Source organism: Ipomoea nil, unplaced genomic scaffold (assembly GCF_001879475.1).
Source record: "Ipomoea nil cultivar Tokyo-kokei standard unplaced genomic scaffold, Asagao_1.1 scaffold1043, whole genome shotgun sequence".
Lineage (NCBI taxonomy): Eukaryota > Viridiplantae > Streptophyta > Magnoliopsida > Solanales > Convolvulaceae > Ipomoea > Ipomoea nil.
The window spans coordinates 11,980,632-12,006,358 of record NW_017617471.1 but is presented as its reverse complement, the minus strand read 5'-3'; the positions used below and the strand labels follow the sequence as shown (position 1 = coordinate 12,006,358).

Here is a 25,727-nt window from a genome sequence, read left to right as displayed (position 1 = left end):
TCTTGAAATTTTTTCATGTCTCTATCGATGTTGGAGCGGGAAATGGGAATCTCCATTGGGAATAGGAAAAATAATTGTTATCACTACTATTTGTGTCTAATTTAATACTTGAGCAATAAATGTCATTTATTACAATTCTATTATATTTTTTTGTTCATGAGTAAGGATATGAATTTTGATTTTTATATACTAATGTATATTGAGAAAGATTTTTCTCAACTCATATTTATACTCAAGTCTGTTCTTTTTCTTTTTTTCTTTTAAGAAATTGATATTTTATTATCAATAGAACAATACAAAACAAAACATATGAAAATGCATTAGGTTACTCCCAATGCATCAATTTAAATAGCCATTAGAAAATTACCACTGCACTAGACTATAGAATTAGAGATGTATGCAAAACTTCAAGGATTTTGGTAGTATCTAGGCCCCAGTCCCCCATAAGTTGGGCCAGTTTGCATACCCACCGTGTCTTGATAACTGGAAAACACATCCGCAGGAGCCACCACAATGCTTGTGCCAGGCCCAACAATAAAAGGTGAAGCAGTAGTAAGAGAATGAGCACCAGGGATAAAAGGAATCAGAGTTGGGCTGGAGCGAAATCTGATGATGCTATGGTTGAGGAATGTCTCATAATTTCCTCAGCCATGTTATCAATTTTAACCAAGTTGGTTGTTAAAACCCAATCCAAGTCGTTTTGATCTATGACACGCAAAGAATTAATTGTTCGTTCTCCAGTAATGATCTTATGCATCAATGCATCCATCTCCCTCTCCCTATTGTCTTTCTTCACCTTCAGAAGTCGAGTGTTCAACTTTTGAATCCTCTCTTCAACAAAGCTTTCAGGACTCATCATTCTTTGAGTTTGTTCCACATGTGGCAAGTTCATGAACCTAGTAATTCTTTGCTGAACCTCTCCAGCAGACGGCCATATGACTGGCCCTGACTCGAAAGAGATGTACATTATTATTGCAGCATCTACACCACAAAGGATAGTGAGCTCATTAAGCTTCTTGAGCATTTCATTCTTTCTTTTTTTGTAGGTTGCTTTTCTTTTGAATCCATTGACAATATATGCCAATCTTAATCTTCTAGCCATTGTTGGAAATGAAACAATAGGTAGAAGCGCTCAATATTTGTGTTTTTTTCTACTTTTCTTGTGTTGAACATTATGCAAATATGAAATGATTTATATAGGGTATGTGAGGCAAATGGGATAAATTTTGGACTGATGATTTTGATTATTTTCTTTTAAAGTAATGACACCCTGCCAAAGATTTTTTTTCCTAATAGTCATTATATGACTTATTATTGTGATTTTATTGGATTTTTTCGATTTAATTATTAAGTGAACTCTATATTAAGAGTAACGCAATGATCTCCTCTTAAATTTACTTCTTAATATTATCATCTTGACGTGTAATTACTTAATTTTTTTAGTTGGTTATTAAATGTATTCCTTTTATAACATGTGGAAATCTACTCATAAAAAAAACTAATAAATATAAATATTTTATTGCAGCATTAGGATTTCAACTTTAGAATACAAATTTATATATTTTTCCTTTTAATACATTCTTATTAGGTGGTACAATTCTTAGTTAGCAACGAAAATAAAGTATTTTCCTTAGGGGTGGACGATTCGGGATTCGGTTCGCTTTTTCGGTTTCGGTTTTAGTATTAAAAAAAATATCATTCATTTTAACATTATAGTTCAATTCGGATTGAAAATGTTTGATTTCGGTTCATAATTCGGTTTGGTTTAAGAACTATTTTCAACATTTCCTAATTTTCCATTCGCTAGTACTTTCCCCTTTTTAAATGGAAAGTATTAGTCGTCTGTCTGGAAGTCAACCTGAGGTGGAAGTCCAAGCTATAGAGACAAATACTTCTCAGCAGCCTTTACCTCCACCTGTTCCAAAGAAAAAGAAAGATGTTGAGACATGATCTCTTGTATGGGATCACTTTGAAAAAATCAAAAAAAAAAAATAAAAATGATGACATTGTTATCAAAGTCAAATGTTTATGTTGTGCAAAGTTGTTTTCATGTGAGTCCAAGAAACATGAGACTTCTTCTCTGAGAAATCACATCTTTAACTACCTTAAAAATCCTCACTCTAAGTATACAAGGCATTACATGCTCACATTCCAACATACTCCTTCTATTGGAACTGAAAGTAGTGAAGACACTGAGGGGGTGTTGGGAACCTGGGTGTTTGATCAAGACTTGATAAGGCGAGCCTTAGTTGAGATGATTATTGTGGATGAACTGCTTTTTAGGATTGTTGAGGGTCAGGGATTAAGGGAGTATGTTTTAGTTTGTTGTCCTAGGTTTAAAATCCCTTCAAGTTGGACTACCAGTAGGGACATTTTCAAGATATTTTATGATGAGAGGGTGAATTTGAAGAAGTTTTTTAGGAATAGCAGTCAAGGGGTTAGTATCACCATTGATACTTAGACCTCGATGAAGAGAATAAATTAATGTGCATAACTGCACATTTCATTGATAGTGAGTGGAAGCTCCAAAAGAAAATAACTTCATTTTTTCCAATCTATTCACATAAGGGGAAAAGTATTGCAAAGTCTTTAGAAAGTTGTCTATTGGACTGGGGTCTAAAATCTATTTTCAGTGTGACACTAGATAATGCTTCCAGCAATGATACTGCCCTAGGATTTTTGAAGAAGAAAATGTTGTCTTGGGGTTGTACTACTATTAAGTTTAAGTATTTGAACATGAGATGCATTGCTCACATCATTAACTTGGTGGTACAAGATGGGTTGAAAGATTGTGACGCAATTGTCAAGAAAGTGATGGATTCTGTTAGGTTTGTGAAAAACTCCCTTGCTATGCTACAAAAGTTTAGGGACCTAGCTGATTTAATTAGGGTGAGGCTAGAAATTCTTTGTGTCTTGATGTTCCTACAAGGTGGAACTCCACTTATATGATGCTTCATACTGAATTGTTATTTCAGAAAGTATTTGAAGTGTATGAAGATCATGACATTTCTTTTAAAGCTGATTTGGGTGAAAATGTACCTGACTTCATGGGTTGGGATTTTGTTGCTTCTTTGGTTAAAATTCTGAAATCTTTTTATGAAATAACTATTAGGATATCTGGTTCACTATATGTGACTTCTAATACCTTTTTCTCTGAGGTTTTTGATATGCCATGCTTGTTAAATAATTTATGGATGTAATTTAGTAGGATGGAAAGGGTAAACGGAGATGGAATCCTCGAGTGTGGATCTCACAAGGATGACAAATTGGAGTAGGTGGAGCGCAAGACAATCATAGACATTAGACAATGTATTCATAAGAGTTAACTAGGTAGAAGCAAGGTGTAGGAAAGCATGTATTCAAAGGTAGAGAGCAATAATGTAAAGATAGTAAGCAAATATGTAAAACGGGAAATTGGATGGAAAGCACTTGATCTTATGCATTCAATGGCCTAAGGTAGACAAGAGGTAGTGCAATGCAAGACTAACTCTAGGGAGATCACGACACAATCACTAAGTCACGTAGGACTTAGACTCTTAGGTCCTAAGTCGGCTAAGGCATTTTGTCAAACACGTTGTTTACCCTCTCCTCCCGGGTCTTGCCCTCTCGGATCGAAGGACGGGGAAATCAAATGAGTAAGATTACATGAAAGCACAATCTCTTGCTACTTCCACTCTCTATACTCCTCTCCTATTGGGATCCTACAATGAAGAGAGAATCTATACACAACTCATTCACAACAAAAGCATTCTAGGTCTAGCATTACACAACATCTCATCAATTCATCAATAAAAAGCAAGAATGTATAATCAAGGCAATCCAATCCAATTCATAGAAGATCTAGCCAAACATCATTGATCTATATTGAAATACAAAAGCAATTGAGAAATCAATGGAGGAAATTAGATTTAATGAAGTTACCTACTCAAGAGCAATTGCAATCAATCATCAATTGAAAAAGACAATCCAAGATTACAAGAGAAGTGTCAATTCCTCCTACAATCCTTGAAGATAGCTTGATCTAGAAGATGATCTAACCTAGAGAGAGAATATCTAATCTAAAAAGCTCTTGGAAAGATGGAATGAAAAGTAGATAGTCAATCACGCCACAAGCATTTGCTTAAAATGCTTATTCTCCGCCCATATCTCAATCCACGAGCTCCCATTTTCGTGCATCCAATCAGGGAACATTCTATTCCGAATCCACGAACCCTCCACGATCGTGGAGCCTTCGTGGATGCGGCACAGTCCGTATTAGCCTTCTTGGTCTTCATGAAAGTTGTAGCCCTTGTTTTTTTATTTCTGCTGGAGGGGGGAGACCCAAAACAAGTTACACAGTATAGTTAGTTCCTTAACAAGGCATTTCTTGGTCTTCATGAAAGTTGTAGCCCTTATTTTTTTATTTCTGCTGGAGGGGGTAGACCCAAAACAAGTTACACAGTATAGTCAGTTCCTTAACAAGGCAAATCTCCAGGCTGGAAAACCATCACAATCATCATCTAACAGGCTTCTAATCTCATCCGGTGGAGAACTAAGATTGTACAATCCTCTTGGGAGATTTGTCGAGGATGTAGCTAGAGCATCGACAGCCTGGTTTTGCTCACGATTTACTAGCGAAACACCCCATTCATCAGCTCTTCGAAGGATAATCTTGCATCTTGTGATGATATTCCACACTGAAATGTTGGCCGGGGTATTGCCATTAAAACCATCCACGACTTCACTGGAATCACTCTCAACTATTATTCTTGTGAAACCCTTTGCTAGAGCTAGTTGACCCCTTTGATAACAGCTAACGCCTCAGCAACCAGAGGAGGGCAAGTACCAATATTGAATACAAAACCCCCTCTCCACAACCTTGTGCTATCTCTCAATACCCCTCTGCAACCTGCCTTACCTGAAGCTAATTCAACTAAGCCATCAACGTTAACTTTCACACAGTCATCCGGGGGTCTAGCCCACCTAAGCAGCCTCCACTGTGGTGTATCCTCATGCGACAGTAGCCCTCTTGCTTTAGCAAAGGCGTGACTAACTTCCTTAGACTCGGACTTGATCCAAGCTACACGGGTAGTCAAGGGTAACACTATGTTATTGAAAATGGCTTCGTTGCGCCACTTCCATAGCCACCAACATGTAAGAGCAAACAATGTACTACTACTCTGGGGCAATCTCCCGTTACCCTTTTCTGTAATACCTTTGTCCAGCCATTGCAGAAACAAGAGTGGGTCGGAATCTGCATGAGAGACAGGAGCAGTAGTTCTCAAAATTTCGTCCGCCATAGGGCACCGACGAAGGACGTGTTCCGTGTCTTCAACTGAATCACAAAACCAACATTTATCACATTCTGAAAGTCCTCGCCAAACTCTATTGCTATTCGTCATTATCTTCCCGTGCCTTGCTAACCACAATAAAGAGTAGACCTGATTAGGGACCTTCAACTTCCAGAGGTTATTCCATTTGGCAGCCTCGATTGAGCTAACATGACCTGAAGCTAACTCGTACATAGACGAAACTGAGAATCTACCATCTCCCTAGCCCAACCAACAAAATCCCTCAAGTCTAGTGTTTCGGTGATGAAGATAGCTGCAATTTCACTGAGAGTATAAGTCGGAAGTAGCCCCTCTATTCTATTCCAGATCCAGCCTGTGCTAGAGTCCCAATAATTTGAAACTAAGTTATACATATCAGCAGGGGAAATGGGCACCAGAGCAATTTCTATCAAAGGAGTCTCATCCACCCAAATATCCAACCAAAAGAATGTATTAATACCATTCCTAACAAATTTTTAGTACCCTTCTGCAGAACCGGTACAGCTTTAATAATGCCCTTCCAAGCATTGGACATGTTTGCTTTTGGAATCCATGAAGAAAAGTTCAAAGGCGAAGCTACATACTTGGCTTTAAAGAGGTGAATCCAGAGTGCATCTTCATTGTGTGCTAGTCTCCAGCCTAATTTTTCCATGAACGCCTCATTCATTAGGTCCAATCTTCGAATTCCAAGCTCCCCGTTGGCTTTATCTTTTGTCATGGTGCTCCAATTAATAAGGTGGCAGTTTCTTGAGTCCTTAGTACTGCCCCATAGAAATTTCCGGATCAAGCTTTCAATAGAAGAAGTCACTCAAACAGGTAATAGGGTTGACTGCATTGTATAATAGGGAATAGAAAACAACACCAACTTGGCTAGAATCTGCCTGCCTGCAAGAGATAGAGTTCGGGTTCTCCAGCCAGCAAGTTTGGTTTGGACTCTTTCCATGATACCTGCAAAACAATCGTTCTTCAATCTCCCATGAATAGAAGGCACTCCTAAATATCTTCCCAAGTCTGAAACTTTAGTGATTCCAATCAAGCTCTCTATTTCCTGCTGCAAATCGGTTGGTATGTTCTTGGAAAAAAAGATAAAGGATTTCTGAAGGTTGAATCTTTGTCTAGAGCTGCTGCAAAATCTCTTTATGCATGTCTTCATGATCCTAGCTTGTTGTATTGATGATTCCCCAAAGAGGACCATGTGATCTATAAAAAACAAATGGGTGATATGAGGCCCTCGACTATTTATCTTAAAACCTTTCCACTGACCCTCATTAACTAATTTCTCAATGAGATGACTTAATATTTCTATACATAAAACAAAAAGGAGAGGGGATAAGGGGTCTCCCTGTCTAATCCCGCGTTCCGGCTTAAACCACTTCGACTGATGCCCACTCCATGTTGTTGCCAATCTTGATGTGGACACACAAGCTAGAATATTCCGTCTCCATGAACTATTAAAGCCAATATCGCATAAAGTATCTTCAATGAAACTCAAGCATAGACGATCAAAAGCTTTCTCAAGATCAATCTTCATGATCATCCATCCCTTAGCTACTTTTTTTGCATCTCATGGAATTCAAAACTTCTTAAAAGACTAGTATGTTATCAGTGATCTAACGACCTGGCACAAAACTAGTTTGGTGCGGGTCGATCAACCTCCTAGAAGCCTCCTTGAGTCTAGTTGCCATTGTCTTCGTTAGAATCTTATAAGCAACGTTACACAATCCTATGGGGCGAAGCTGCTTTACGGCATCCAGGGAAGGCACCTTAGGAATTAGTGTGATAATCGTGTCGTTGCACCCCTCCGGGAGATCACCACTATCAAAAAACTCATTGGCGAAATTTATAAGAGAGTCTCCTACTATAGACCAAGTTGTATCCCTTTAAGTTGTCGTTCCAATGTCACTTGAATCACCTCATTTGGACACTCCTAGCTCAAGATATGCTCCAACTACCGAACTATCGCCGGAATGCCCTCCTTTAAGCTCAAACCCTTCACAATACTAAAGTGTACATACTAATAGGGCATTTGAAACACATTAACACATTTCATAGCATTTACATCATAAATAATCCACAAAGGACTCCAAGTAAACACAACACAATCCCTTAATGACCCATAAAAGATGGTATCATTGGCACTTATCACAAGTTTCCACACTTTATTATTGTTTGTCCTCAAGCAAGCTATCAATTCAATCCAAGGACAATAAGTGCCAAAGGTACTTCATGAAACCTTAATCAATCAAATGGTCAATCAAGAAGAATGTGTGAGACAACGGAGGGGGTGAAATCCCTCATACCAAGACTCAAGGGAACACACCATTTCGCCAAGCATGCAAACAATTTGGATTCACCTCCTATTTTCCAAGGGTCTTCAAGCCAAGCCCACTAGTGGGAACGATTGGCACACCACAACCAAGCATCCTCTAAATACGCCAAAGCCCAACGCATAAAACTAAAGTGAGGGTACGGCATGGGCCCCTCCCCGCCAATGGCTTATGCGGGCACTCTTTTCTTCTCAACCCCCTAGGATAACATCATCGGGCGACCCGACTTCATGTGGAGCTCCACGCTTTTTCGAAGACGGTGCAATGGGTGCCCGAATCCTAGCGGGATGGCACACCTCCTCTCTTGTTTTCTCGTCTCCTAGGATAACGTTGTTGGAGCGACCCGACTTCATGTAGAGCTCTATGATTTTTCGAAGGTCGGTGTAATGGGTGCCCCAAATCCTAACGAGACGACTCTCCTCGGATCATACCTCTCATAGGGTGGCCATTCTTTTGTCTTAGCCTTTTTATTTTCATTCTCCATAACTACCCATCATACCTTTTACTAAGAAAACGGGGTTCACACTCAAGCTCACCAAAAGTTCACCTTTTGCCCCATGCCTTACTAAGATTTGTTCAATTCCGGGCTTCGCTTTCAATTATCTTTCTAAAGCTGAGGGGTACACACTCCCACTTCGAGAGATCCTTGACTAAGGTCCAAGCAAAATAAGAGGTGAATAACATGTAAGCATACCAAGATATAAACCTAATTGGTTTCTAAGCAATTCCTCACTTGGTGTAAAGAAGCAATTTCCAAAGGATATTCCCCAAATTAAACATTTTTGGCACATCACTGACACACTTCCAAGATAACATGAACAATGACGCACTCTCCATCATCACACACAATCATCAATCAAGCACCATTCAACCAATTTAAATTTCAAACATTAAGCACAAGGTGCGTCCTTTCCACATTTTAGAACAAACATCGTCCTCGATGTTACTTTGAGGACTAGGCGGACAAAGGAGCGCGGGTCAAACAAAGTGAAAGTCCCTTTCCACACTTTAAAAGTGTTGCCAGGACTTGGGGTGTGACAACAAAAGACCTTTGTGAATGAAATATGTGCGCTAGTGAATGTGTCCAAATCCCTTTTTCCACACTTTAGGATAAAAACCGGTGCATATAAAAAGATAAGGGATAGAAATGATAAACCCTTTGTAGAGTATATCCCTTATTGAGCAATGTTGCATCCAAAAGTCTTTGCCCCAACAACTTCATCTCAACAACTCCAAGGAAACTTTTCTACGCGGCAATAGCTCTGCGGGGCTTTACGCTCTACCAGTCTCTAATCCACCACCTTCCGCTTTCCTTTCAACTCGTGCCACTGCATCAGTTTGGCACAATCGTCTGGGTCATCCTCATCATCGTGTTCTTAGTCGTATTCTTCAATCTTGTTCGGTTAGTGGGTCTAGTAGTAATATTCGTTGTCATTCTAGTTTGTGTAATGCGTGTCAATTGGGTAAATCTTCTCGTTTCCCCTTGGCACGTGTTGAGTCGTCTAGTTTGAATATTCTTGATTTAATATACATAGATATTTGGGGTTCAACTCCTCTTTTATCCACAAATGGCTATCGTTACTTTGTCATTTTTGTGGTAGATTACTCTCGTTACACTTGATACTTCCCAATGAAATTAAAATCTAACCTGTATTCAATTTTTGATAAGTTTCGTACTCTTGTTAAGCGGTCCTTTAATCGCAAAATTATATCCATTCAGTATGATCTAGGTGCGAAATACAAAAAATTACACTCACAGTTTGTTCAATTATGAATTCTTCACAAACAGTCATGTGCATATACTCATGAATAGAACAGTCGTGTTGAAAGAAAACAAAGGCACATTGTCGAAACCAGTCTAGCACTCATGGCTCATGCGTCTGTTCGGTCTAAATTCTGGGATTTTGCCTTTGAGACTGTTGTGTATTTAATCAATAGAATGCCCTCTTCTACATTAAATAAATCCAGTCTTCATCTTATGTTACATAAATCTCCTCCGTTCTATTCTTTTCTTTGTGCCTTTGGTTGCCTGTGTTACCCTCATTTACAGCCATACAATCGTCATAAAATGTCCGACAGGTCTTCTCCTTGTGTTTTCTTAGGTTATCCGGACTCTTTTAGGGGATATAGGTGCATGGACTTACAGACTAACAAGATTTATGTGTGTAGACATGTCAGATTTGATGAAGGAGTTTTCCCTTTTGTTACTAAATCTTCTTTGCAGGCAGCTCCAACCGCCAGAAGTGAACTATAGGCGGAGTCCGTACTACACGCTGGCGTTCCCACTGTTTCGGCAAAAACAATACAGACTGCTCCGTCCGTACCAGCAGCTACTGCAGCCCGTCCACGTGGCCGACCACGTGGCGGGTCAACACGGCCCAACGTCCAAACGCATGCCATGGATACCCGAAGTCGGTCTCAGGCTCCTCCTACGGTTCTAACTGCCCAGGTTTGTCCTACTGAGCCAACTTGCTACACACAGGCAGCTAAGTATCCTGAGTGACGTGAGGCAATGGATCAGGAATTTAGTGCTCTTCTTCAAAATCAAACTTGGTGTCCTGTTCCCTCTACGAATCATATGAATGTTATTGGTTGTAAATGGGTCTTTCGCACAAAACAAAAGGTTGATGGTACCATTGAGAGATATAAGGCCATGTTAGTAGCAAAAGGGTTTAATCAGGTTCTAGTGCAAGATTTCTTTGATATATTTAGTCCAGTGGTAAAACTCACGACTATCATGCTTTTACTATCTTTGGCTTTATCCTCCGGTTGGGTTATTAGGCAGCTTGGTGTCCATAATGCCTTTTTTGAATGGTAATCTGTCTGAAACTATATACATGAAACAGCCCCAGGGTTACATTGATGTTCAACTTCCTCACCATGTCTGTTTGTTAAAACGTTTTATGTATGGATTAAAACAGGCTCCCAGAGCTTGGTTTAATCATCTACACACGTTTTTACTATCTGTTGGGTTCCAAGCATAAAAAACGGACGTTTCATTGTTTTATTATTCACATGATTCTGCTCATGTGTATCTTTTGTTGTATGCGGATGATATACTTGTGATGGGGAGTGATCAGAACCTTGTGAATCATTTACTATCTAAACTATCTAGTACTTTCAAGATTAGAGATCTTGGTGAACCTGGTTTTTTCCTTGCTATTGAAACTGTCAAATGTGATGATGGCATTTTACTCTCTCAACAAAGATATATGAATGACATTTTAAAACGTGTTGGGATGACAGAATGCAAGCCTCTATCTACTCCTATTCCTGTTTCGAAATCTGTTCATTCTGTGCAGATTTATATGATGATCCTACGCAGTACAGGAGTCTGGCTAGGGCACTACAGTATCTAAGAATAACACGGCCTGATCTTTCCTTTGTTGTCAATCAACTATGCTAACATATGCATGCTCCTACAGTTTCACATTGGGAACAACTTAAACGGGTTCTGAGGTATGTTAAAGGAACTCTTTCGTTTGGCTTACGTATACGAAAATCAGTGTCAAAAGATCTACATGCTTTTTCTGATTCTGATTGGGCTAGCTGTCCTGAAGATTGTAAGTCTACTAGTAGTTATATTGTTTTTCTTGGGTCAAATCTTGTATCTTGGGTTTGCAAGAAACAAAGAACTGTTGCTAGATCTTCAGCAGATGTGTGTGTTGAAGTGATATGGATTATTTCGCTACTGCATGAGATCAAAGTGTAAGCTATTCCTATTCCTAAGTTGTGGTGTGACAATCTAGGTGCTACATATATGTGTGCAAATCTCATCTTTCATGCCCACACCAAACATGTGGAGATTGATTATCACTTTGTTAGAGATAGAGTTGCTTTCGGAGATAATTCAAGTCAACTTTATTTCAACCAATGATCAACTTGCAGACATCTTCATCAAAGCTCTACCTGGTCTTAGATTTTCTTTTCTTAGAGACAAGCTACAGGTTACTAGCCTACCCTGTGCTTAAGAGGGAGTATTAGGACTCTATGTATTTGAATTAGATTATAACTCACTATCATAGTCTCCCAGTAATTCTCTCTTGTATATATTCCCTCAATCTGTATCTTTGTAATTAAGTTCATTCAATACAATTCTACCCGTTCTTATCCAGAACACTCGTACCGCTAACCTGTTGTAATTTTAGTGTATCTTGTATCAGTCTTACATACAGAATCATACAAAGAGAAGGAATGGGAAGAGAAAACACAGAAGATGCAAAAACTGCTCATCCCATATTTCATTCATAACTATTGTACATAGGATGAGAATAGTGATCGTTCATTCAGTTGGAAAATGATTACAATCGTAATACTAAAACAGATAAGTTTACGTAAACTACTCCTATACAATAGGCTAGCCACAATACTACCATATTGACTTATTCTAATGTTACAGGAATAACAATATTAATAATAACATTAATAACATGACTAACACTCCCCCTCAAGCACAAGGAGGGTGCATAACCACATTGAGCTTGTCCCGTAGAGTAGTGAACCGAGGGCCGGGTAGCGGCTTGGTGAAGATATCCGCTAGTTGATCTTTAGTTGACACAAAGTTGACTGTCATTTCTCCCGACGCAACTTTGTCTCGGACAAAGTGATAGTCAATCTCCACATGTTTGGTCCTGGCGTGAAAAACTGGGTTGGCACAAAGATAGGTAGTCCCGAGATTATCACACCAGAGAGTAGACGGCCCACCATTATGAAGTCCCAGCTCACGCAGCAGCGATACAACCCACGTGACCTCGGCCGAGACATCCGCTAGAGCCTTGTATTCAGCTTCAGTGGAGGAGCGATCAACAGTGCGTTGTTTCCTGGATAGCCATGAAATGAGATTGGCCCCAAGAAACACAGCATATCCACTAGTACTCTTCCTGTCAACCGGACAACCGGCCCAGTCAGAATCCGAAAAAGCATGAATAGCAGACGAGGTAGAGACTGTCAGCCGGAGACCGTAGGTCAGAGTCCCCTTGATGTACCGCAACACTCGCTTTAATAGACCCCAATGATCAACAGTCGGAGAGTGCATGAATTGACACAGCTGGTTGACAACGTAAGACAAGTCTGGCCATGTAATCGTCAAGTACTGAAGTGCCCCAACTATACGACGGTATTGAGTTGGGTTGTCAAATGACTTCTGAGTGGGTGAGACAGCCTGAGTGACCGCAGCGGGTATAGAAAGCGGCTTGCATTCGGTCATACCGGCACGGATCAGTATGTCATTCATGTAACGGCGGTTGCGAGAGCATCATCCCAGTGTCAAGTTTGACGGTCTCAATGCCAAGAAAGAACCCGGGAGTACCGAGATCCCGAATTTTGAAGGTGTCTGATAAGCGGCTAAGGAGGGTAGCGATCAACGGTGCGTCATTACCCATCATGATAATATCATCTACATACACCAGCAGGAAGACCCGAGATGTGCCCGTTGAGTAATGAAAAAGCGAGACATCCGTTTTAGATGGAAGAAAACCTGCAGAGAGTAAATAATCATGCAGCCTTTTGAACCACGCCCGAGGGGCCTGTTTCAGGCCATATAAGGAGCGTTGAAGATGACACACATGATCCGGATGTGTCGGGTCTTCATAACCTGGGGGTTGTTTCATGTAAACAGTCTCAGCTAAGTGCCCATTGAGAAAGACATTGTGTACATCCAGCTGGCGCAATGTCCACTGATAAGACACAGCAAGAGAAAATAACAGGCGCACAGTAGTTGGTTTGACAACTGGGCTAAAAGTGTCGAAGTAGTCCAGATGAGAATAGTGATCATTCATTCAGTTGGAAAAAGATTACAATTGTAATACTAAAACAGATGAGTTTACGTAAACTACTCCTATACAATAGGCTAGCCACAATACTACCCTATTGACTTATTCTAATGTTACAGGAATAACAATATTAATAATAACATTAATAACATGACTAACACATAGGATATTGACCAATAATATATATTTACAAGAGGGATAAAATTGAAAAGCAAATATACAATGCAGAAAATAACCATTTACTCTGGAGTGGTAATAGAAAATTTGGCAAATTGAAAACGGAATATATACCAGCATTAATTAATTATTTTTTTTGAATTTTTTTATTTTCGATTGAATGTTAAAAAATTTATTATTTTTTTATTTGGTTGAAAATTAAGAAATTTTATTTTTTCTGTTTGGATATTTTTTTATAATAATTGATAGTGGAGATGGTAGTGGTTGTGATAATGTTGATGGTAGTGGTGGTGTTAATAGCAGTATTATTTTTTTATTTGGTTGAAAATTAAGAAATTTTATTTTTTCTGTTTGGATATTTTTTTATAATAATTGATAGTGGAGATGGTAGTGGTTGTGATAATGTTGATGGTAGTGGTGGTGTTAATAGCAGTGATGATGATGATTATTGGTGGAAGTATTGGTGGTAGTGGGGTGGCAATAATAATAGTGGTAGTAATTGTAGTGTTGGTGGCAATTGTGTGATAATTATGGTGGTAGTAGTGGTGTTGGTGATAATAATAATAATAATAATAATAATAATAATAATAATAATAATAATAATAATAATAATAATAATAATAATAATAATAATAATAATAATAATAATAATAATTCAAAAATTAACTTTAAAAAAATAGAAAGAGAAAGAAGAAAGAGTGACGGAAAATAAGAAATTCAAAAAATGTCTTCCAACTAAAAAATACGAAAACATTTTTCGCCAAACAAGACTTTTTCATCGACCAAAAATAAATATTTTCCTTTTGACTTCCGAAAATCATTTATTAGATTTCCAAACGGACCCTAAGAGAATGGCTTAGTCTCTCACCCAACAGAACATAAGACCCAAACTTTAAAATCACAATATAACAAAAATGAGGAAAAATAAAAATCCACAATGAAAATCTAATTTTACCAGTAGAGACAGAAAAGAGGTGCAATATCTGATGATCTAATGAGAAGTAGAGAAAGGAAAAAGGTGCAACATCTGATTCAGAGAATACATGTTCAAACACAGGTAATATAATGACAGTTCAAAACTAAAAATACAATACCATCTGGAAAAAAAGAGTGATTACTACTCTTAATCTTCGTCCTCTGCATCATTCTCAGCAATGTTGAAGTACCTTAGTTCATACACACTTCTATCCTTGTTTGAAGCAATAACACGGAGCCAGTCACGCACATTGTTCTTCTTTAGGTATTTCTTCGTCAAGTATTTCAAATACCTGTCAAATTGCACAAACAATCAAAACAATGATGAAGAGACAATTAGAAAAAGGTGATAAGTAAGCACAATATGAAAAGCTAGAGGATTCTTTCACACAACAAGCAGTGTTTACTTCATAATCTCTGTGCTGCATTTTCAGTCATTTCTCCATTTCTCCGGGAAAAATAAGGGTTAGAAATGATGTTGCAAGGGAATGATGTGTGGAACCATTTCTCCAAATTTGGAGAATTAGTTAAATGGATTCTCCAAATTAGTTAAATTCTAGAAAAATGGAGAGAACAATTCTCCATTTTTCAATTTGGAAAAATGGTTTTAGTGAACAAGTTTTCCTTCTTCAGTTTGTCATTTCTCCAATTTTTTTCTAGAAAAAATGACTCATTTCTCCCGTTACTAAAACCACCCTTATATATCTTTCAGACAAGAGTTACTGTCTCAAGCCTACTCCAAATCAAAGAGTTAAAGAGTTAATAGGTTTCATTTATGTGACTACGTAGAAGATTACCACAACAAATACCCTTTAGGACGCAAAGTATAGACACCACTATTGCTATTGTAATGGATCATTCAGTAGTTAAGAATGGATCCACCAAATTATTCATACATTACTGCAATCATATTATGCATATGGATGGAAGTGACAGTGCAATCATAATAAACCTTCCAGCACCAAATATGACCAACTTACTAACCATACAAGGATGCGACCACTTAAACATCAGAAGGTAACTTATCCAACAGAAAGGAAAAAATAATAATTGTATACCAATGTCAAAAAAACAAAAAACAAAAAACCCTAAACATCAGTGGAAACAGCCATACAGGATTTTACTTTAAGCATTAACTAATACAAATAATGCTTAAACCTAACAAAATCTAATTTTGAAGCAAACTTAGAGCTCAATATAATAAAAAGCACAACAATTTCATAATCAAGACTATAGAGAGTGAGAGAGAAAGAGATGGAAAATTGAAAGTACCTCTTGGAAAAGTTGGAATCAGAGGTGACGGTGATCTTTGTCTTGTCGCGGGTGACGGTGACAGAGTCGCCGAGGGCTCCGGCCTTGCCGCCGACCTTGATGCGCTCCTGCAGGAACTTCTCCAGCGATGCAATGTCCATGATCTTGTCATCGACTGGCTTCGAGCAGTCGATGACGAACGTTGCGCCCTTCTTCTTCCCTCCCTTCACGACCCCACTGCTCCCTTTGCTCATCTTGACTCTTTGCCTGCAAGCATTTCCGCCAACATATTCATATACACACGCAAGCAGAAATCATAATGAACACACACAAACAACACAAAGAGATTACGAGAAGGAGGAGAGAGAACCTGAACAAAGTGATTGAAGTCGGCTGCGATGGATGCTGGGAATGTGAGGAAGAGAAAAACGGTAGGGTTTAATGCCATTATTATGAAGTTTGGGCTATTGGACCTCTTCTGAGCCTTCTATTATTGAATGGCCCAGCAGTAATCTATTCCATTTAGCCCAGAGGAAACAGCTAAAATTGAATAAATTTATTTGTCATCTCTTTAGGCAAATTATACCACCAAAGTCTATTAACCATTTCTGTACCTGCAAACAAATTGAAGGCACATCACACGATAATTATATACACATAATATGATAATTATAGACACATAAATTGTTAACTGCAGGTATATAATATATTAACTACATACACAGCATCATAACCAACATCTTATGTGATTGCAGTTAACATATTGTGTACCTACAATTAACAATTTATGTGTTTGTGATTATCATGTTATGTGCCTTCAATTTATTTATAGGTACAAAAACTATTAACTGTTAGTACAAAATATGTTAACTACAGACATAATCTTTTGACATGATTCACAATGCAATATAAACCCCCGTCCATGGTATAACAATTGAACTCTTTATTACTCAATTACTATCTTATAATTTATGAAAAATAACATTTTTACTCACACTATAAATTTACTATCTCAATTATCAATTTTTATATCATGGATCATGGTTCATATTGCAATGTGAATCATAGTTTAAAAATTATGCATCTGCAGTTAACAATTTTTGTACTTGTAAACAAATTGGAGGTACATAACATGATAACTACAAACACATAAATTATTAACTGCAAACACATAAAATGTTTGTTAATATATGTGTATGCAGTTAACATATTTTATACCTGCAATTAACAATTTATGTGTCTCTAGTTATTATGTTATGTGTATGTAATAACTATATGATGTGCCTTCAATTTGTTTATATGTACAAAAACAATTAACTACAAAATGTGTCAACTGCATGTACAGAATCTAATGGTTATTTTTTGACTAGAATCCACAATGCGAGGTAGACCCTAGTCCATGGTATAATTTTTTATCTGTGGCATTATGGCTTCGTTAAAAACCTTAAATTTGTCACTTAAAAAAAATCTATATCACCAAAAATTGAGGAATTAAATCTATATCTATATATCTATCTATCTATCTATATATATATATATATATATATATATATATATATATATATATATATATATATATATATATATATATTATATATAAAAGTAAAATCCTCCTATTTCATTTTCCCGCTCAAACTATTGTAGTCAAATTAATTAAATATTTTATATTTTATTGGTCAAATACTTAATAAAGCTTATTTGGTAAGCAAATGAAAAATAGAAATTTAGTAATATCAATATTATGAATTAATTAGGAATATTAATATAATGAATTGATTAGGAATATCAATATAATGAATTGATTAGGGCAATACCTTAAATAAATAAATACACTTTCTTTTAAAAAAAATTTACAAATTTTTAATTATCATATTTTTCACCTATAAATACAATGAGTTGATGACTACAAAAATTATAAGTCTTCATTTTATATTGCATCCCTTTTTTTTTCCACTAGGTCTTCAGCCTTGATCATTCAGTTTAGCCGCGTTTCGAAATTAACGGTAGGTTTAGCATCCAAGTAGTTTGATTGGATTAGATACAATACGTTTTTCATAGTTGTAATGTCCAAATTTAATACCTTTTTTCAGCGAAAAGTTATTCATATCATATGCCTAGATTATGATTATTTATTTTGAACATTTCTACGGTTACTCCAAGTCCATTTTATATATTGATTTTTTGCTTCTATTGAAGTTTCATTATCATTGATGAAAGGCAACCTCATGTGAATCTCGCTTTGAGTGGTGCCTACTCCTGCCCGTTTAAAGGGATGATGAGTGCTGACTCCTCTAATCTCTCTCTTCATTTTTTTTTTTTTTGCTATACTGTCATTGGTGAAGAATTTAAAGTGCCACACAATAAAATGTGTGATTCACGGGTGATTGGAGAATGGGGAGTGGTTAAGTGTTTCTGTTGTAATATACACGACAAGATATAGCAAGAATCGCCTTTAATACACCAATTGACTATTATTATATTCTTCTTAGTTTTTTCCGTTGATTATTGAAATAATCGGACTTTTGAAGTTCTGATTTGTTAAGTTGTTTTATTCTCATGGTACCGATTTTGACCATTATGAAGTCCATGCTCAATTCCTCATTGTATAGGTCAAAAGTATATTTATTTTTTGGCGTAATTATGGAATCGCCATAATTACTCCGTAATAATAATAATAATAATATATAATGATAATAATAATAATAATAATAATAATAATAATAATAATAATAATAATAATAATAATAATAATAATTGGTAATATTATTGTTCAATATAATATTTAAAAAAAACTAATTTTAATTGGTAATCTATATTTTATATTAATCTATATTTATATTCTATATTAATTAATAAAAACAAATCCTCCTTTACAAGTTCCCGTCTAAACAATTAATAATAATATGAAAAAATGAAAAAGAATGGAAGGAAGCCGTACGCCCAAACAATTAGTAATAATATTGGGAAAAAAATTAATAATAATATAGAAATATAGAAAATAATGTAAGGAAATATTAGTCATGTGAATGTTTTCTACACTCTGAAAAATGGAAAAGAATCAATAAGCAGTATAAGGAAAATAATCATTAAGATATTTTACTATTAATCTTTTACGGAAGATTTTGCGTAAAAAAAATAGAATAGAATTGGTTATTAATAATTTAGCCTTATTTTATTATTAATCTTTAAGAAAAATTCTGCGTAAAAAAAAATGTAATAGAATCGGTTATTAGTAAGTTAGCTTTATTTTACTATTAATCTTTAAGGAAGATTTTGCTTTAAAAAATGTAATAGAATCAGTTATTAATAATTTAGCTTTATTTTACTATTAATCTTTAAGGAAGATTTTGTTAAAAAATAAAATAGAATTAATTATTAATAATTAAAATTAAAATTAAAGTACATATATTTTCCTATCGGTAATACAATTTTACTTATTGTTTTACAAAATCTTCAAATAATAATTGGTAATATTACTGTTCAATTATAATAAAATTTTTAATTTTAATTGGTAATCTATATTCTATATTAATTAATAAAAACAATATCCTCCTTTACAAGTTCCCGCCTAAACAATTAATAATAATATGAAAAATGGAAATGAATGTAAGAAAGTCGTACGCCAAAACAATATAGAATAATATTGGGAAGGAAATTAATAATAATATGGAAAAATGAAAATGAATGGAAGAAAATGTTAGCCATGTGAATTTTTTATAGACTTTGAAAAATGGAAAAGAATCAATAAGCAGTATAAGAAAAAGAATCATTAAGATATTTACTATTAATCTTTTAGGAAAGCTTTTGTATAAAAAATAGAATAGAATTGGTTATTAATAATTTAGCCTTATTTTACTATTAATCTTTAAGAAAAATTCTGCTTAAAAAAATGTAATAGAATCGGTTATTAGTAAGTTAGCTTTATTTTACTATTAATCTTTAAGGAAGATTTTGCTTTAAAATAAAACAGAATCAATCTATCTATATATAATTAAAAACAAAAACATATCTATATCTATATCTATATTCTATATATATATAAAAGTAAAATCCTCCTTCTCAAATTTTCCCCCCAAAACTTAAGGGCATTTGTGTAATATTCAAATTTAATTAATTATATATACTTAAAAGGCAATTTAATAATATCAATATTATGAATTAATTAGGAATAAGATTAATTAGGAATATTAATATAATGTCTTGATTATGAATATCAATATAATGAATTGATTATGGCAATACCTTAAATAAATAAATACACTTTCCTTTTGAAAAATTTTACAATTTTATAATTATTATATTTTTCACCTATAAATACAATGAGTTTATACCTAAAAAAATTATAAGTATTCATTTTACATTGCATCACTCTTTTCCTTTGCAGGTGACTCTCTCATCACCGATTTATCAATGTAATATTAAAGGTACAATTTCTCTTCTAGCTATTTCTATCTTTGATTTCTCCGGGTTGATGCCCCTCTAGACCAGTTGTAGTTGCTCTGACTAAGCCAATGCAAAAAGGTATAATTTTTTTAGAAAAATATTTTTTTCGTCTTATTTTTGTCTATAATTGATCTTCCATAGTTTTTAATTATTGTTTTGTTTTTGAAATTTTTTATTATATGTATTTTGTCGTATTATTGGTTTGTTTAAAACAATAATTTTGTAATATTGTTTATATATTTTAGTTCCAGGCATGGTTTTTGTTATTTGTGCGATGCAATGGTTACGGAGTCATTAGGGGATACTACCCGAGTTCACTGTTTTTTTGGTCTATTTGTAGTTAAGAGAGAAGCGAAAGTTGCAGTCAACAAAGCCATCTGATGAAGGTGGTGGAAAGCGGTTCATCTTTACTTGATGAAGATATTTCTTCTGATTCTGAGAAAGAATTGAAGGCCAATAGATTAAAATATCTTTGTATGTGCATGCTTGAAAGCACCATTTAGTGTTTTTTGCTTTTATTGGCCTAAACTTGATGATTTCCTGTAATTAAATTCTTATAAAAATCAATGTTCTTATATTTTTTGTTTTTAGAGTATGGATTATTTGTGCCATTCAATATTTTTTTAAAATATTGTTTGTTGTGTTTTAAGTACTGATTTGAGTATCTGATGGTGTTTTTTTATTGTTCTCTTTGTGTTATGAAGAGAGAATTTTATTTTTTATTAATAGAATAGATTATCATATATTTGTATTATGGTAACATGTATTTAAAGCCTAATGAAATTAAAAATTTCTATACTGTTAATAAAAATAAAATTATCCTGTGTAGTTTCCAGCCCAAACATCTGTTAATAATATGGTTATTTCCCTTAAAAAAGAAAAATGGAAAACAATCGGTAGTATCAAGAACTTTTAAGAAAGATTGTGCAAAAATAATAGAACCAAATTGAATATTACTATTTAATCGCACAAATTTAATAATAATAAGCTTATTAAAATAATCTATAATTTATCATATATATATATATATATATATATATATATATATATATATATATAAAGAGTAAAATCCTCCTATTTCATTTTTCCGCTCAAATTTTTGTAGTCAATTAAGTAAATATTTTATTGGTCAAATCTATACTATTAATTTATTGGTAAAATAATTAATAAAGCATAATTGGTAAGAAAATAATGTAATTTATAAGGAAATATTCTTTGGTAAGAATTTAAGGAATAATATAATGTTATTATGCTGAACTATTATTATAAGGTAATAACCTAATACGGAGTAAGTAATAACTTAATTTATAAGGAATTAATTTTCTTACCAAAGATTAATTTTTAATTTTTAATTTTTAATTCCCTATTATGCTAAACGTTATTATGTTGTTATTATACTAAACATATAATATAATTTTTCAGGAATATTTTTCCTATTTTTTAGAATGGTAATTTAGCTTAGGGATTGATTCTTTTTACTATTTAAACACTTCATTATGCTAACTGTATAGCTTTAAGCTTCCAACAAATTTTTTTGTGGCTGTTGTCTCCTATTTACACCAAAATACGTATGGCTTCAGATATGCAGATGTGATTAAAATACTTTGAAAACAATAATTTAAAATTACCTTTGTCCAACTGCATCCAGCAATATTAGCAAGTCCTTCTCAGACACTTTCATAGAATGATTATATTATTAGCCCACATAAACCTTTGAGCTTTCCAATTCTTCATAAGGTTTCAAGTAATGGAGCTAGACATGAAAAGTGCAGGAAAAATAGTGCAGATGATGAGAACAAAGTGTAATTGATTATTTTTTCATTAAGGTTGTCAGTTGATCCGTTATTTGCCACCAACCCACCATCAACATGAGGATGAGACCGAGTATATCATAAAATGATTTGAAAATAAAGAGTTAAAAATACTTTTAGCATGTTAGCCTATTTTTAAGATAGACGGTAAGGAACATTTTTTGAAAAGCAATATTCAGATTGAATTAGTTGTTTGATTTAATATCTCTATTCTCTGCTTTTATAAATTCAAAAGTATGTGGGACGTAGAGAATGAATTGATTTCTAAATTTGTAAAGTGAGGTTGTGTTCGACAACATGAGAGTTGAAAGGATGCAATTGAAAGGCGAAATGGTAAAGAATAACAAAATGTTGTCCTTAAACGGGTTGTATGGTTAATTAATTTATATAAGGATATAAGGATATCATGAGATTTTTTTTTTTCGAACAGTTATTTCTCTATGTATGCCTTATTCAATTTATATTAACAATTTTACTCTTTATAGTAAACTTAATTTTATTATTATAATAACACAATGCACATAAATAATAATATTATCTCAAACTTATATTACAACAACATAACTAAAATGTTTATAAAAGAGTTAATAGTTTTTTCTCTTATGAAAAGAATGAAAAATCTTTGTTTAAATATAACCGTTTTTTACATTCAAAAATATATATATATATATAACCGTTTTTTAAATGGTCTATTTTTTAAAAATAAAAGGTTAAAATTTTGTATGTTTAACAGATTTAATACGAAAATTAAACGAAACTTTTCAAAAATTAAAGGTTCAATTTTTTCAAATTATATCATTATATTTTCAAATTAAAAGAGTTAATAGTTTTTGTTCTCATGAAAAGGGGAAAGAACACGTGTCGTCAATTTGAAAGTTTAGAACAATACAATTTGAAAGTCAAAAGATCATAGGTCGTCAATTTGAATGTTTAGAACTAAACGTGGCAAAATTACTATACTCAGATGATCACAAATGACATCGAATGGCCAAATATGATATTAACACTTTTTAGTAATTACCTAGCTTAAATATCAATTTTTAATTTAATAACAACAATTTATAAAAGAATAAATCTCATATTTGTTTTTTATATATGAAATTTAATAACATTAATATTTTTAATAACATAACATGATTTTAATATTTTAAATATTGGTTTGTTATGATTTTTTTAAAAAAGTTAAACAGTTTGAGATGCTTAGGAGCCCCCAACCACTGTTTAACTTTGAAAGTTGGAACTCCAGTTATGCTACTGAGAAATATAGATCACTCCTTGGGACTGTGCAATGGTACAAGGTTGATAGTAACACAGTTGAGAAATCATGTTATTGAGGCACAAATTCGATGTGGCAACAACGCAGGTACAAATGTGTTGATATCAAGGCTATCTTTTACTCCTTCAGACCCAAGATTTCCATTTAAATTTCAAAGAAAGTAGTTTTCACTTATGTTGTCATATGCAATGACAATCAACAAAAGTCAAGGTCAAACGCTTTCACAAGTTAGTTTGTTACTGAAAAAAAAAATTGTTTTTAACCATGACCAATTATATGTAACAGTTTCTAAGGTGAGTAATCTTGACGGTCTTAAGGTCTTAATTTGTGGGGAATCTAGACGTCTTTTAAACAAGACTCAAAATGTAGTTTACAAAGAAATCTTTAATAATGTGTAATTGTTTTGTTTATGGAACACTAATAAATCATATTTTGTCTATTTATTACATCTAAAACTTTATTGGTCTTATATCTTCGATATAACAATCTTTTATATATTGCACCATAATATCATGGTCGTGCATCGCACGGGTGCAACTACTAGTATAATTAAAAACAAAAACATCCTAATTCATTTTCCCGCTCAAACTTTTGTAGTAAAGCTTATTTGGTAAGTAAATCTCAAATAGAAATTAAATAAAATCTATTAATTCGTAAATAATAATAATAATAATAATAATAATAATAATAATAATAATAATAATAATAATAATAATAATAATAATAATAATAATAATAATAATAATAATAATAATAATCCAAACAAAACTATATACAAATTAAAATAATAATAATAAACTTCATTTTTTTGAAATTTACTTGTGTTTCTTATTCTAATATTTTTTAATATTTTGTTTGGACACAATTCCAACAAAAACTAATATTTTTTTGGTAGGTTTCAACCCTCAATGCCAGTTGCAGCAGCACATGCCAACGAGACAGTTTCCTGGACGTCCTTGATGATCCTTGATGCACCTTTTTTCGCATATCTCGTCACTATAGCATAGACCCTTGTACGACCTGCTCCGAAACTTCTTAGAGCATCCACATTGGTTGGGAAGAATGGGGAGATAATGTAAGAGTGATTAGGAAAGAGAGTGTGGGAGAGGAGAGAAAAAAATAATAATAAAAAACAAAACAAAAAAAAAAAAAAAAAAAAAAAAAAAAAGAAAGTAGTCAGACGCGTCAGGCGCGCCGACTGGCGCGCCTGACGCGCCTCCGGGCGCGTGCAGTGCACGCGCCCGGCTTTTGCCCAAGGCTGTGCGCGAACGCGCACAGCCTTGCTTCTTCTTCTTTCTCTTTTTTTTTTTTTTTTTTTTTCTGACAATCTCCCTACATTTGCAGGGAGATTATTTTTCAATTATCTCATGTCCACACTAGCTATTATCTCATGAAGGGAAGATTTAATTCTGAATTCTCCCCACAATATCCACAAGTGTGGATGGCCTTAGGGCATTTAATGTCCAGTTTTACATTTTTCATGGGCTCAAATTCTGCAAATATATAACGATATTAATTTTATCCTAAAATCGACGTGATACTCTGATAATATAAAAAGATTGAGAATTATGGTAAACATTTTTTTGCCCGAAATCAATAAGTTCGAAGACCCGAATGAGCTAACTAAAAATTTATTGGACTAGCCCAATAGCTCAAGTTACTTAATGTTATTATTTGTTTCGCAAGTAATATATACAAGAGAGTTTCTTCAAACAAAAAAATAAAAATAAAATCAACAAGATAATTGCGATAATCCAACAAGGTTGACCCAAAACTAACATGGTTGGACTAATTGACATCTCGACCCTAAGTAAATATATCTATGAACAATTACTATGAACAGAAGAATATAATTTTTCAATTGATATATATATATATATATATATATATATATATATATATATATATATATATATATATAAGTCTTAATTACTACATGAGTTAATATACCTTACAATCAAATTAAACTTTGTATGTAAATGATGATCCCAATTCTTTCTAATACATATAACATAATGGAATATATATAGACCGCATATGCAAATTAAATTTATTAATCAAGAATTTTTGAAAAGAACATACCTACTGCATTATAAAGGAGCGGATGTAAGAGGAAAATTATGACAAACAACTCAATGAAGTGGGCCATTAGTCTTGATGATTTTTTTAATTAATTTTTTAATATCTCTTCAAACACAAATATGAAAATAAGAATGAAGGAGTTCAAACATGGGGCGTCTATATATATGGTATGCTTAATGATTTTGGAATGTAAAATATTGTTTTCATCCATTGCATGTGTTATACATGTTTGTTTGGTAATGAATGCGTAGGCCTCAGACCTAAACGTAACAAACACTGTATATATATGGTATGCTTAATGATTT

At 34.0% G+C, this 25,727-nt stretch overlaps 4 protein-coding genes across 4 annotated transcripts; 1 reads left to right on the top strand and 3 right to left on the bottom strand.

Annotated features, from left to right (window-relative positions):
• Window positions 1–583: 583 nt before the first annotated feature.
• On the bottom strand, window positions 584–1,102 carry LOC109181274 (agamous-like MADS-box protein AGL80). The gene has a single exon (XM_019331025.1). The coding sequence runs from the start codon at window positions 1,100–1,102 to the stop codon at window positions 584–586; it is 519 nt and encodes a 172-aa protein (XP_019186570.1).
• Window positions 1,103–10,701: 9,599 nt separating this feature from the next.
• Window positions 10,702–11,900, top strand: LOC109181273 (uncharacterized mitochondrial protein AtMg00810-like). Its single transcript, XM_019331024.1, has 3 exons — window positions 10,702–10,960; window positions 11,062–11,199; window positions 11,800–11,900. Exons 1-3 carry the CDS (start codon window positions 10,702–10,704, stop codon window positions 11,898–11,900), a joined length of 498 nt encoding a protein of 165 aa, XP_019186569.1.
• A 183-nt stretch (window positions 11,901–12,083) lies between these two features.
• On the bottom strand, window positions 12,084–12,842 carry LOC109181272 (uncharacterized mitochondrial protein AtMg00810-like). Its single transcript, XM_019331023.1, has one exon. It carries the CDS (start codon window positions 12,840–12,842, stop codon window positions 12,084–12,086), a length of 759 nt encoding a protein of 252 aa, XP_019186568.1.
• A 1,624-nt stretch (window positions 12,843–14,466) lies between these two features.
• On the bottom strand, window positions 14,467–16,274 carry LOC109180873 (60S ribosomal protein L22-2). The gene is made up of 3 exons (XM_019330571.1): window positions 16,181–16,274; window positions 15,832–16,077; window positions 14,467–14,852 (listed from the first exon to the last, which is right to left on the bottom strand). Exons 2-3 carry the CDS (start codon window positions 16,062–16,064, stop codon window positions 14,708–14,710), a joined length of 378 nt encoding a protein of 125 aa, XP_019186116.1. The 5' UTR covers window positions 16,065–16,077; window positions 16,181–16,274; the 3' UTR covers window positions 14,467–14,707.
• Between the last annotated feature and the right edge of the window lie 9,453 nt (window positions 16,275–25,727).